Here is a 12,873-nt window from a genome sequence, read left to right as displayed (position 1 = left end):
GTGACCGCATTATTTATTTTTTTATATTTCTTTAGCCCAGCAAAAAATCAGCCGGTGGCACGAGTGGCGCGTTAGTCTTTGACCACAGGTCACTGCTGACACCAGAAGAGAGCCCAAGTCATTCTGCAGTACTGCTGAGTGGCACTGACGCACTGCACGGTCAGCAGCAGAACTCATCAAAGGGGTTCATACAAATGTCACGTATGAAGCAGTGCTCTTGGGTTCTCCTTCACCATGACAACAACTTTGATTTTTGTCATACCCTCCCATTAGGACGTTACTAGGGAGCTTCGGTCAGAAAATACAACCGACAGTTATTGTAAGCAGACTTTTTAAAATGTACTGTTCATGTGCAGTAAGGGCTGTCTGCTTGGTGTGGGCAGCGTACTTATAGATTTAAGGTGGGAGTATCCTTGATAAGAAAGTGAATTCAGCTGAAATCGAACCACAGCTGAAAATGGCACTCCACACAAACATGTGTATCCAGTTTTGTTTTTAGTTTCTACAAACTAGTCATATCCTCCCAGCTTTATAGTCTCTTAGCTTAGCATTTCAATTTCTGATACATTTTGAAGTTCAACACAAATTATCAAAAATTTAATTGATCGCTTCGAAAATAATTATTATAACCAAGTACAGTGAAATGAGGAAGCCAGTGTACCATGTCAAAAATGGTAGAAATATATCCTTGTTGGGTCAAAATCATGTTTGGGAGTAAATTGTGGCAGCATATTATATACGTACTGTGTAATGTGCAATTGGGTGGAATGAAAGCCTTTATTAATTTTATTAACCTTTATTAACAGTTAAATCTGTCACTTCTAAAAAAAACAGCACCATATCACTTGCTGTGGAGGACAAATTCAACTCTTACAGAGTACAGTACATATAATCCCTATTGGGCTCATATAACGTTAGAGTTGAATTAACAGTGGACATTTTACTATGTACCAAACGCAATACTCTATGATGTCTTAAATCTTTGCAGATGTTGGTTGCAAGATAGTCATTTCAGTAAGTGCTAATAGAAATTATTACATTCTCCTCTGCAACAAACTTGTTTGGCGCCTCAAAAATATGAGGTCATGAACTTCATCAATTCCCGATAGAACAATATAATAAGCTTTAAGTAAGGTCAAACATAATTCTGATAGCCCTAAACTGCTTATAACAGCTGAACAATAATAAGCCAGTAAACATTTCACTTGTCTTAGAAATACTGTCGTCATTAACATTCCCACATTTATCCTATGTGAGAAGAGTGTCGTGAGTTCTCTGGTACAGTTCCATCCCTGTAGGGGCAATCAGAGGGGTGGTTTGTGGGCTGAGGGGGGTGATTGGGTTGTGGGCTGAGGGGGGTGATTGGGTGCGCTGAGTGCAGTCCCATGTCTGGCCTGTAGGGGCAGTCAGAGAGGAGTGGTTTGTGGGTTGTGGGTTGTTGATTGGGTGCGCTGAGTGCATGCAGTCCTACGGGGTGCAGCTGGGGCAAGGCTGCAGGCCGTTCTCGTTGCAGGCGGTGCATTTGAGGGCCTTGAAGGAGTCCGTGAAGCAGTTGCGGAACACAGACATCTTGCTGCCATGGCACATGGGGCACGGGACGAAGGCGAAGCCCCCACAGGTGGGGCAGGTGTGGGGGTGCTGCACCCTCTGGAGCCAGAAAGAGGTACAAAGAAGGTCACTAAGACAGACTGACCTCTAGTCGAATAATGGGTCACTGATCCTTTCATGGTTTGCTCCAGATGTTGAGGTCTACATTCAGAGTGTAAGATGAATATCCATGCATTATCTCAAACCTGGTTAGGTCCTTTGGTGAGGGTCAGAATAATTGCTCCACTTCCTGGTCATAACTCGGGTTATAATATCACATATATTATATAACTTAACCAGATGGTTAACTCATAGTGTTCCTTTTGTCCTCCTTTTTTAAAATACTGGTGGTCCCAGTTAGCAACAGTGTGTCTGGTGTTACAGAACATCCTTCAAGAAAGCATTGTAGTTTTTCATTGAAGCTGACCGCCTGCATGGTGTACAATATAATTTGTGGTAGTTCTAATCCTTTACATATTTGTGTCATACAATTTTAATAGACTTTGTAGGCATTTAACTGCTCTTATCTGAGGCAACTTACACAGCTTACAGTCTTTTACATTCAGTCCATATATACAACCGAATATTTATTGAAGCAATTCAGGTTAAATGTCTTTGCCAATCTGGAATTGAACCTGCATGCTTTGAGTTACAAGCTCAGTTCATAAACCAATGCCCTGCCTCTGCTGCCCTTTCTCGCTCAATTGTTTCCCCTTGTTTTTGTTTTTCCCCCCATTGTGCTGTGTGCCGGGCTTAAGGAGGGTTGGGTTTCAGGGCAGCCAACAGGTTTGCTTTTTATGATATGCTAACCCGAGCCAGGCTGTCCTCTCTGCCAGAGGAAGCCCAATTTGCTCTTCTGAATGATATGGCTCCCCCTGCTGAGCGTCAACAGGGTCAGTGAATGCAGTGCTGGCACCCTGTGTGCATTATTTATGGCATTTATTGATGCCCATTCATAATTCATGGCAGCTCGCAGATGCATAATTGATAACATGTCTCTGCTTATTCCTGCACTGGCACAGTTTTGCTGAGTGGAGAGGGCAGACTGGCACCAGACATGCTGCCCGCATAAAGGGCACCAAAGTTCTCCGGTCACCACTGCCAGGACGGTGGCACCATTCCAGGGTTGCTCGGGCATTTGAGAACTTGGTTTTTGGACACCCTAACTTCCTCTACAGTACCCCGGGGTTCAAGCAGAGCAAATTGGGCTAGTCACTGGAATGCTGTACCAAACACTGACACAATGTTCTCATAACGTTTTCTTCTACCATTAGAAACATTCCGGGGATGTTTTGTGCAGCTTAGCAGAACACTTAACAGATGCCAGTGGGAGCTGAGCAGCAGACAATGAATTTGAATGGATAGAGCTCAATACCAAACACAGCAGTAGCAGAAGACAGCTTGCATTTAAGTCCCATTAATTAATCATTAATATGTTACCAACATTCACTAACAATAATACATTTTCAGTAGTGCCAGTAATTTGCATTGATTAATTCATTTATTTTTTATTTTTTTAAAGTGCTAAAGGAGACAGACACTGTTTAACCATTATAAATGACTTTAGAACTCTCTAAAGAACTCTCATAGAACATCGGCTCATTCTGTAAATCATTACTTTAGTATAGACAATGCAACACATGTTAATAATACATGATTGCTGTTTTAATAAATGTCAATTATTGGCACATTACCCTGTTAAGAGTCTTCCTTTTTTCTGCAAACTTTCATTATTCATTGAAAAAGGACACTTGAGGCAAGGGCAAAATTTGTTAGTTACCCATTTAACCTTTTGAAGAATAGGTTTTTTGAAATGCTTTTTTAAATTTTTTATTCTGAATCAGTGTGTTGTAGAACTTCATTGCTTTCAATTACCAATAGTGGTTGTTATATCAGGATTGGAATGTTTAGCTAAGAACAGTCTAATCACATATTTGTTATCTTACACCTTAAAGGGTAAAATTGTAATTCTAAACCACTGTAGAACAGACATCCCAAACTCTAGTCCTGGAGGACCACAGTGTCTGCAGATTTTAGTGGTTTCTTTTCAATCAACAGGTCATGGAATGTATCAATTTAGGCCGGGAAAAAGTGTGTGGATTCTTCAACCAATCAAATACTTAAATGAAACACTAAGGTGGCCAAGCACACAAAAAACAGCAGACACTGTGGCCTTCCAGGACTGGATTTTGAGAGCCCAAATTTTTTGATGAAGGGAGGAATGAAAATGACATACTTTATTCTACATTTTTACTCTTACTCTGGGATGTGAGCTGCCATAAAGCATGGCGTAGATTGTGACATCTTTTGTCTACATAGGCCAGCATTACCTCAATTTTTGTGAGGAGATCCTGAAGGTCTCCCGATTCATTCATCCCCATTATTTTTTCTGCACCCTAGGAAATGAACACAAATTATCAATATATAAAACTTGTACAAGGAATCAAAGAAATCATTCACAGAGGTCAGCAGAGTTCAATACCTGAGATTCAAAGTTGGGGGGGAAAGTGTAGAGAAATGCATCATCAAGCACTGGTGGGCTTAAAAGAGCATTTCTACATTGAGCTACTGTTAATGAATACACATTTTCTCAATGTGAGAGTTTTATTTTTCAGACACTGCATTATATTAACCAGATTTTATTGAGGAAAAGAGACTTTCACACAGAGATAATGTAAATCAAGGAAGGAAGAAAAAACTATTCACAAATCTCAAGATTAAGGAGATTTAGGAGCTCAGCCTGTAGCTCAGAGCTTGCAGGCTTGATTCTCATTTGGGGCACTGCCATTGTACGCGGGAGGAAAGGACTTAACCTGAATTCCTCAAGTAAAATTTAAACAGACATAAATGTCACTATTTATTTGCTTACATTATGGACATCACCCTGCTAAGGATGTTACAGACATGAACAACAAATATGGGGTAGTAGTGTATAATGGTTGAACTAAGCTATCTAGCTATGATTGTTTCCCACGTGGGGCATTGCCGTTGTACACTGTAGCATAGTACTTTAGCTGACATTGTCAATGACAATCCAAATACATGAATGGATTATATGTACAAAGAATTCAAACAGTGTAGGTTGCTCTGGATGAATTCATTGGCTAAATACCTAAAACGTAGTGCGTGGAGAGCTTGCAGTGATGTAGTACATCATTGGTTATTATGAATAGCTAGAATCGTCCATATTTCACAAGCCATGCAAGGGGCTTGTTATCTACAACCTTTGCACAAGCTTGTCTATGTTACATTTATTAGGCTTTTCCTGTACTTAATTGCCTGCACTTCAACCAAATACTTTGTTCAAAGGTACATAGGTTACATAAATATATCTTTATTACACGAAAAATCTGAGAAATAAAAAAAGACACATTTGAGCAAACGATAAAATGAATCTGTAATAATAGAAATGGTGTGACAGACCAGAATTTGTCATGGCTACTATGAGAGAATGTATTCATTTGATCACTTCTACTGTATGTACTGCATGTAGCAGTGTTTGGTTATAGACAGAAGCCCAACTTAACCCCGAGGTAGTGTCCATCGATGAAGACCACAGGGAGGGAGGGGGGCTCCCCCACTGTCCTGCAGCGCTTCTCCAGCTCCTTGCTGAATTCGCCGTTCAGGGCCACGTTCTTCTCCAGGAATTTCACCCGGTGGTTCTGGAAGATCTTGCGGACGAGCTCGCAGCGCTCGAATGTGTTCCTCACCACCCGGAAACTGGTGGTGTAGATCACAATCTGCCCAAACTCCACTTTCACACTTGGCTGGGGAAACACATTAATGCATCATTCACTATTTGCTCTATTTTTAACATTTGGGGGCAGGCAAAACTATTGTTTTCAGCTGTTTTCAGATTTTTCGTGATTGAAAAGGTAATGTTATAGTAATTGCTTCCTAGTTTAAGCATCAATAAGGTCAAAACTGTACAAGGAAAGCAGGGCTGACCCTGTTAACTCCAAAATTCCCAATTATTTGAGATCTGTGGTGTTCAGTTGTTCAGAGCTCCCCTATGAATAATGCTTCCAGTTAGTCTACATTATTCACTGTACTTAAATTCTACTGACTGCCCAGTAAACTGATGTCACTGTCATTTGGGGCTGCTGACGTGTTTTTAATTGGCCATTTTACAATACAGGTAGATACAGGCATTTAATTTATTTGATGCTGGGTAATTATGTATAGTATAAAAATGTATAGTATATACAACTGTGAAGGTAAATGCATGCATTGTAATTAATCATAATTAGTATCATAATCATTGGTATCAGATTTTTTGGTGAATTTTTTGACATAAAATGCAAACTGCACAGTTAGGCTGAAAAATTACTATAACCCAGGAACAATAGAGAGAAAACAACATAAGTTCACTCATCATTTTAAGGCCATCAACTTTGCCCTTATTTCCAAAAAGAACAAAAACTAAAGCCTGTTCCTAATACGGACAACAGGGTAATGAAAATCCAATACAATATTACAGATGGATTCCTAATGTAATCACAAGATGGAATTATGCTTACCCTTCAGCAGTGCATTGCTGATACATGATTGCCTTCTGTGACACTGAGGTACAGCGCATATCAGTGAGAAAACGGCAGAAGAACAGGGCACAGCAGCATAAGATGTAAAAACATGCAGCACCCAAGCAAGATATTTGCTGCAACTTCCACGTTTCACTTCCCCTACATAGTAAACTATCCAATGTTAATTCATATAAGTCCAAATAGGGACCATACTGTATGTATTCTGTAAGAGATGATTTAACACTGAGCATTTTACAGTGCAGTCATTAAGTTTTAGCTAATTAATTGAGTAATGAGTTAATCAGTCATAAATGTCACTATGCTAATTATTTTTTATTTCAGCGTATTGGGGTGTCCTCATTAGATGTGGCCAGCAGTTTGTTTCAGTGTGCAGCTTTCAATAACAAGTTGTCCGTACATGACATAGCTGTGTGTATACATCTGTGAATTTAGAACAAACAATGTTTTGAAATGCTTGTTTCTTTGGGAACGTTTTTTTTTTTGTGTTATGTTTTTTTTTTGTGTGTGTTTTGTGTTGTGAGATATTTATGTTGTTGTGATTTCGTAAGGCCACAAATATTGCAAAACATCTTCATTGTAGCTGGAGAGCTATAGTTTCAACAGTAGTCAAGTTATAAAAACTAATGAAATACAAAATACTGAAAAGCTATAAAACTTTAATCTGCATTAAATGCAACAGTATGGAACAAAATCTGAAACTAATGGAACTAATTCTCGCATATTTCAAGTTAGGCACAAAAATTCACAATTTAATGAAAAAAAAAAACATTTCTCACATGGACACTTTACTGTTTCCTCCACTCAATGGCAACCACGGCCCATAAATAAAGAAAATAAAAAAATGCTAAACACACATTTTAAATGTCAAATCTCAAGAGGCAAGATACAAAAAAAAACCTTTTCATCAGTCAAGCTCAAAATACAAAGAAATACAAAACTAATCTATTCCAGTGCTTTTCATTTCAGGTAGCACAAAGCTACAATTCACAAATTTACAAGGCAATAATCTTGCTATGAACTTGCACACAAAATGGAACGTAAAAACTTGTTTAAAAAAAGATCCTTCCCATTTTTTCATCGTTTTCATTCGGAAAGGAGAATGCCCCCCCAGAGCACTGTACTCTTTCACAGATTGACAACAACAATATTTTTGTGAGAAAAAAAAGAACAAAAAAGACTTTTAAAGCCTTGCTGTGATTTAATATTAATGGCCCATCCGGATTTTTAAACTAAAGACGACTGGTATTTGCAACTTTGGGGGAGAGGGACAAATGTGGCACAAACTTTGTGAAGGAGTTGCCAGCTCCCATAAAGTCCCTGGGGGGCCTCCAGCAAGCGAATGTAAATCCATCACTGTCTCTTTGTCTCTGCTGAATCAGTGGAGAAGAACACCACTGGATTAATGGGCTTTTGATAGTGGCCCCATCCCCTCCATAACTCCCGTGTGGTATTCCTATAAATCATAATTCAGGGAGTGGTGTAGCAGCTGGCAAAAAGAGAAGGCTGTTTACAAGTCCGGGGTCCGCCAAGCTACAATGGTTCACAAAGTGCAGTGGTCAGCTTTAAAGGCTAACCAGTGTTCCCAGAATTCTTTTACACAAAGTAGGAAAAGATCAACAGAACAGGGCAGAAAAAGGGCAGGGAATGGCTTATGAAAGATGAAAGATTAACCAACTTGAAAGATGGACTTCCAAAGACAATACCTGAGATTTATGATATTATGTTTTATGTACTTTTACGTATTTGCTTATACAGAACATGTACCAACAATCCCTGATATAATCAGGATTATAATAAGATTTTTGACTATGTTATTCTGTTTATATAGCATAATAATGCACGTATATTTATAGAATCCTTAATGGCTGTTCCAAAGCACATCGCTTCTTTCAATGTAAATCTTTTATGAACAGATGAATGCTGAATTTTACATTTTATTTGATTTATTGAGCTATTCTTTTGTTGGTACTTTTATACTTCACATTGAGCAATGTTCTAAATATGGGATGTGTTCTTAGATGTTCTTCTAAATGAGAATATTATGTAAATCATAGAATGTGGATTATACAATATGTTCCCTTTTCTGTGACATTGTAAGAATTGTATTGTACTACTCCATTATAAGCATTCTCTTGTAACTTTAGTCAAAATGACTTCTGCCAAAGCTTAACATTGACTAATTCATGAATTAATCACTGAATCTAATGAATAAAAAATAAACACATCCTATAATGGTGTTGACTATATTATTATTAATTATATAGTATAAATATGAATTATAAAAAGTTTACTGCATAAATTATAATCTGCATTTCTCTGAAGATTTACTGTTCAGAGTACCTCCAAAACACAAGCAAATGGATGTTTGATATTCTTTCATTTAGAATAGCATTATATGGGTTCAGGGAAATCTTTTTTCATTTGTTTGTCAGAGTGCTTTTGTCCAAAATACATTTCACTTCAAAAGCTCAGTGCTGCATCTGCATACTACATCAATGTTTGTACACTTTAGCTTGTCTATGAGGGCTCCTACCTAATCTGTTTTTTTTAATCTTTATTCACCCAGGAAGTTTATAGCTGAGAATTTCTCTTTTTTGGAATGTAATGGATTGCATAGCCAATCAACTACAGGGGCATGAATATGTGGTAAACTAGAACAAGCCTGTTTTGTGGTAAGCTGTCCTGGACCCTGGAGTTAATACCTATACTTTCTTCATGAGTGTAATGACCACGGTGTGAGAGGACCTCTATCAGTCATAGAGGAAGGGAAACAGACGTAAGAGAGACAGACTGCAGAGATGGCAGCTGCGCAGAGGTGGAACGTGAATCGGGAAGGTAACACTGCAGCAGTTCTGGGTTCAGCCCCACTCGTTCGCTCCGGTGCCCCAGGGGTGCCCCCCAAACATAAACGCTCTCCCGGCGGCCTCTCCGGCAGAAGGCCTTCAGGAACCTCCTTCCTGCGGAAGCCCGTTGCCCCGGACGGAACCCTTCAAGAGACACAATCACAGTTTCAGCTACTTCCGCACGTGTCACCAAAACGTCTGTTTGGCTCAGAAATGCACAGGTCCAGCATTTGAGGGCTATAAGGGGCAAGGGTTGGGGGGGGGGGGCACTGTCTCTATGGTCATGGGCCAGATTTGCAGAAGATTTTGGGAGACCTTCACCCACAGGTTTTGAATTCTCTTTTCCCCACATGTAGCAGATTTTGTTTATAGAGGCCCCTCCGACCTGCCGGAGTGCATGCCCCCAGAGCTGAAACTGGGCACCCCTGAGACACGCCTGAGCACCAACGTTCAGCACAGAACCAGCTGTGCTCTCCAGTTCAAAACCAACATCTGGCCCTGTAGGGCCCACACAGGTTAGAAGGCAAGGCAGCCCCCACAGAGGGAGTAAGAATCAGGTGGACCAACGGATGTTAAAACCCAGTACCGGAGGGCTGCAGTGTTTGGTTGTGTTTGTGTGATTCAGCACACGTGATTCATTTCTTTTAAGAGCCTATTGATTTACCTCAATTTTTAATTTGATCAGTTAAATTGACCTCTTTTTATCTAATTGTTTGCAATATACAGTAACACAATGTGAATATGTGACTTGTGTTCCTCATGGCTGCATAGTTATTTCTGACAAAATGTGGGTTAAAGGGGCTAAATAATCCCTCAAAACATCAAAAGTGTCTGATTAAGACCATCTTATTAGAATTCTGGGATTGCAATCGTGCTTGGAACAAAAACCACAATACACATGGGTACCCCAGGATCAGGTTTGAGAACCATTGATTTAAGTCATTGATTGGCTAAAGAATCCACACACCTGGTTCTCAAGGCTTTAATTGGCTGCTGAAAGAACATCTTCAATAGCCGTAGACACTGCTGCCCTCCAGGGCTTGATTTTGACTCTCCTGAAGTAAATGCACATTTTTTCCCAGCATGCATGAGTACAGTGCATTTCCTGTAACCACTGCATATACAGCAGGGGCATGTGGTCAGAGTAAGTGCAGGGCATGGCTGCCTTCTCTGAGTCACCTGACTTAATAGATTTTGGTACATAGAAAAAAGTAATGCATGCATACTCGCATAATGAAAATCAGTGGAAAAAAGTGATGGAATCACACATAATTTCTCAGCCTTGAGGGTTGCATTCTAGTCACATATCTCACTGCACCTCACTGGCATTTACATGACCAAAAACGCTTGCGCTCTAAATGCAAAAATAACTGAAATAAATATTAATGAACAATGACACACAATTTTTAAAAAGTTGTATTTCTGATGGATTTCTACTGGGTAGGCAGTGCTCACTGTGCTAAGGTTGTAACATCCCTGTCGCATAGTGCTACTCTGTGGAATAGCTTGCCTGCAATAGAAAGGGCTCACGACTCAGCATTATGTTTGTAGTTAGAGATTTTCCAGCATTTCACTGTCAGTTACTTTGGGATCAGTGTTTCATTGGGGGGATCCTATTAATATGCCTTGTTATCTTATGACATGGGACATATTTCACCTGTCCTGTAGGTTACTGTAGGCCCTCTGTAGGTGTTACTGTAGGAGTTAAACTAGAGATCTCACTATTCTCTCATTTAACATGTGATGTATAAGTTGTCATTTTATTGTCTGGAACTAGAGGCCAATGACCCTGCCAAATGTTGAGTCACTAGAAAGCGGAAGTCTGCAGACATCATTAACCCGATGGGGTTCCCCTGTAACACTTAGCGAATTGGGTCATTAATCTTTCATTTGGCAGTGACCCTGTCTGCACTATGATCATGCTTTCATTTGGGCTCTTCTTGAGAAGGAGAAAGTGTCACATTCTGTCAGAATTTGTATCTGTTCCCAAAGCACAGAAACCCAGTATATATACGGGCATTATTTCTGGAGTTCATATAAATTAAATTTGATATCACTTCAAGCTACAATTATCAGATAAAGGTAAACAGCTGTTATTTAACGGATAAAGTGTTATCCATATCTTACTTCAGTTCTGTTTGAATAATTAATAGAATATACTTTAAATACAGTAATTAAATGCTCTAATTGACCTATTTATGTGAGCAATTGAGTTTATCCATTGATTCTAATGCTGCTTTAGCGTGGCCATCCGATTAAAAACATTGTCAAAAGTCTGTGAAAATGTATGGTTTTCTGAGGATAATGTTTGATGCAGGGGTATTTCTTACTGTTGTATTGCTACCACTTGTTGCAGTATCATGTGCAGACAAAGTCCACAGAAGCTCTGAAAGATTTAACTGTCACTAGATATATATGGAGAAGTATAGCAACTTTTGACTGATATGTGAAAGTATTGTCTTACTCTGACTTACAGAACCAGAAACAATTTAAAAAGCTCATTCTCAAAATAATTGTTTCTGTCATTCATATCAAAATGAAAAAGATTCTGAACAGTGGAAATAATGTAATAGCATCCATATTTCATTTGTTCTGTTCACCTATGCTATATGTCAGTTTTCCTTGTAAAAAGGCAAAACTCTTTTGTTGTTGTTTTCCCATGGGATAACCATAAAATGGTACACCTGCATAGCTCTTTGAGGACATTTCAGGGGACTAAATAAATTAAATCTGTGGCCTCTGCGTTAGGAAGGAAGTAAGACAATAAAATGTTAAAACTGCAAAACATAATACTGAATTTGATATTGATGTGATTCTTACCCCATACACGCTGGACAGGTTGTTGAAGAGCACCTGACCAGCGCTCACTTTGTGTTTCACCCCACGCACGGTCCCATTTTTGCTCAAGATGTTCACGCGTTTGGTGCTGAAGTGTCTGTCTTTGGACGCACTGGCGTACAGGAGCAAGTCATCAGGTTCGCTCCCGCTATCATCCAACTCGGAGCCAAGCCCATTGAGGTGCCCGTTAGCTTCTCTGGTAGAAGGAGTGCTGATCGACCGTTCCGGCTCGGAGCTGCTCGTGCAGTCAGAGTCCAAAGAGTCTGACGGCGCTTCATCTTTGTATACTTCCTTTATGATCCGCCCGCTGTTCGCGGACGCCACCCGAAACCTCACTTTCTTTTGAGGTTTTTCGTCCGCAGCTTTCGAGGTCTCCCGCTCCATTGAAACGCGAGAGGTTTACATGGTCCTGTTGATTGTTTTGTTTTATCGTCTGTACGTGCCACAATTTCATGCGAGGTCAAACGGCATTCCAAAGTGAGTCCGCCGTTCCGACAAGAGCTATAAACATGTATGTCACCATTCCAAAAGAATTGGGGGCAAGCAGCCACTCTGCCACCAAGCTAGGTTAATAATAAATGACGTTTTGCCATGGTAACCATGAAAACCTACAGAGTAAAGTGATAGCTTTCTATTAAATAATTGATATATTCTACTAATTTTTCAGGCAGCCTTAAAACGCTAACCGGGTCCCTTTTTACAGTATGTTAGCTACTTGAAATAATATTTCAAGTAAGGTCAAGAGGGCAGCAGCCTGTACTGAGAACCACTTTTACCTCTTGCACTCTTCATAAATAGCTACAACTTTTCAATGAATCAACCTTTGTCTTAGGTATTTTTTCCATTATTTGATGTGCTAAGTTTAAAGAGAATTTCCCATCTTAGTTTTATGTGGCTTTTTCTCACTGGGCACTAGATTGCCCCATTCTACAGAACGTCCCTCCTTCCTCTCTCTCTTTCTCTTGGTATAATGAGGTTCAGGATCATCCTTGTGTTTGTCAGCGCACGTGACATTGAGATGCATCTCGGTGAATCTTTAATGTCAACGTGCCACGCTGGCT

At 39.7% G+C, this 12,873-nt stretch overlaps 1 protein-coding gene across 1 annotated transcript; it reads right to left on the bottom strand.

Moving 5' to 3' along the window:
• Nucleotides 1–1,099: 1,099 nt before the first annotated feature.
• LOC135254786 (glutaredoxin domain-containing cysteine-rich protein 1-like) lies at nucleotides 1,100–12,573 on the bottom strand. Its single transcript, XM_064335280.1, has 4 exons — nucleotides 11,795–12,573; nucleotides 5,115–5,354; nucleotides 3,918–3,983; nucleotides 1,100–1,647 (listed from the first exon to the last, which is right to left on the bottom strand). The coding sequence occupies exons 1-4, from the start codon at nucleotides 12,194–12,196 to the stop codon at nucleotides 1,468–1,470; spliced, it is 888 nt and encodes a 295-aa protein (XP_064191350.1). The 5' UTR covers nucleotides 12,197–12,573; the 3' UTR covers nucleotides 1,100–1,467.
• Nucleotides 12,574–12,873: the final 300 nt, after the last annotated feature.

The sequence above is a fragment of the Anguilla rostrata genome, chromosome 5 (genome assembly GCF_018555375.3).
Source record: "Anguilla rostrata isolate EN2019 chromosome 5, ASM1855537v3, whole genome shotgun sequence".
Taxonomy (NCBI): domain Eukaryota; kingdom Metazoa; phylum Chordata; class Actinopteri; order Anguilliformes; family Anguillidae; genus Anguilla; species Anguilla rostrata.
Note: the sequence above shows the minus strand (reverse complement) of the source record. Positions and strands in the feature narration are given on the sequence as shown.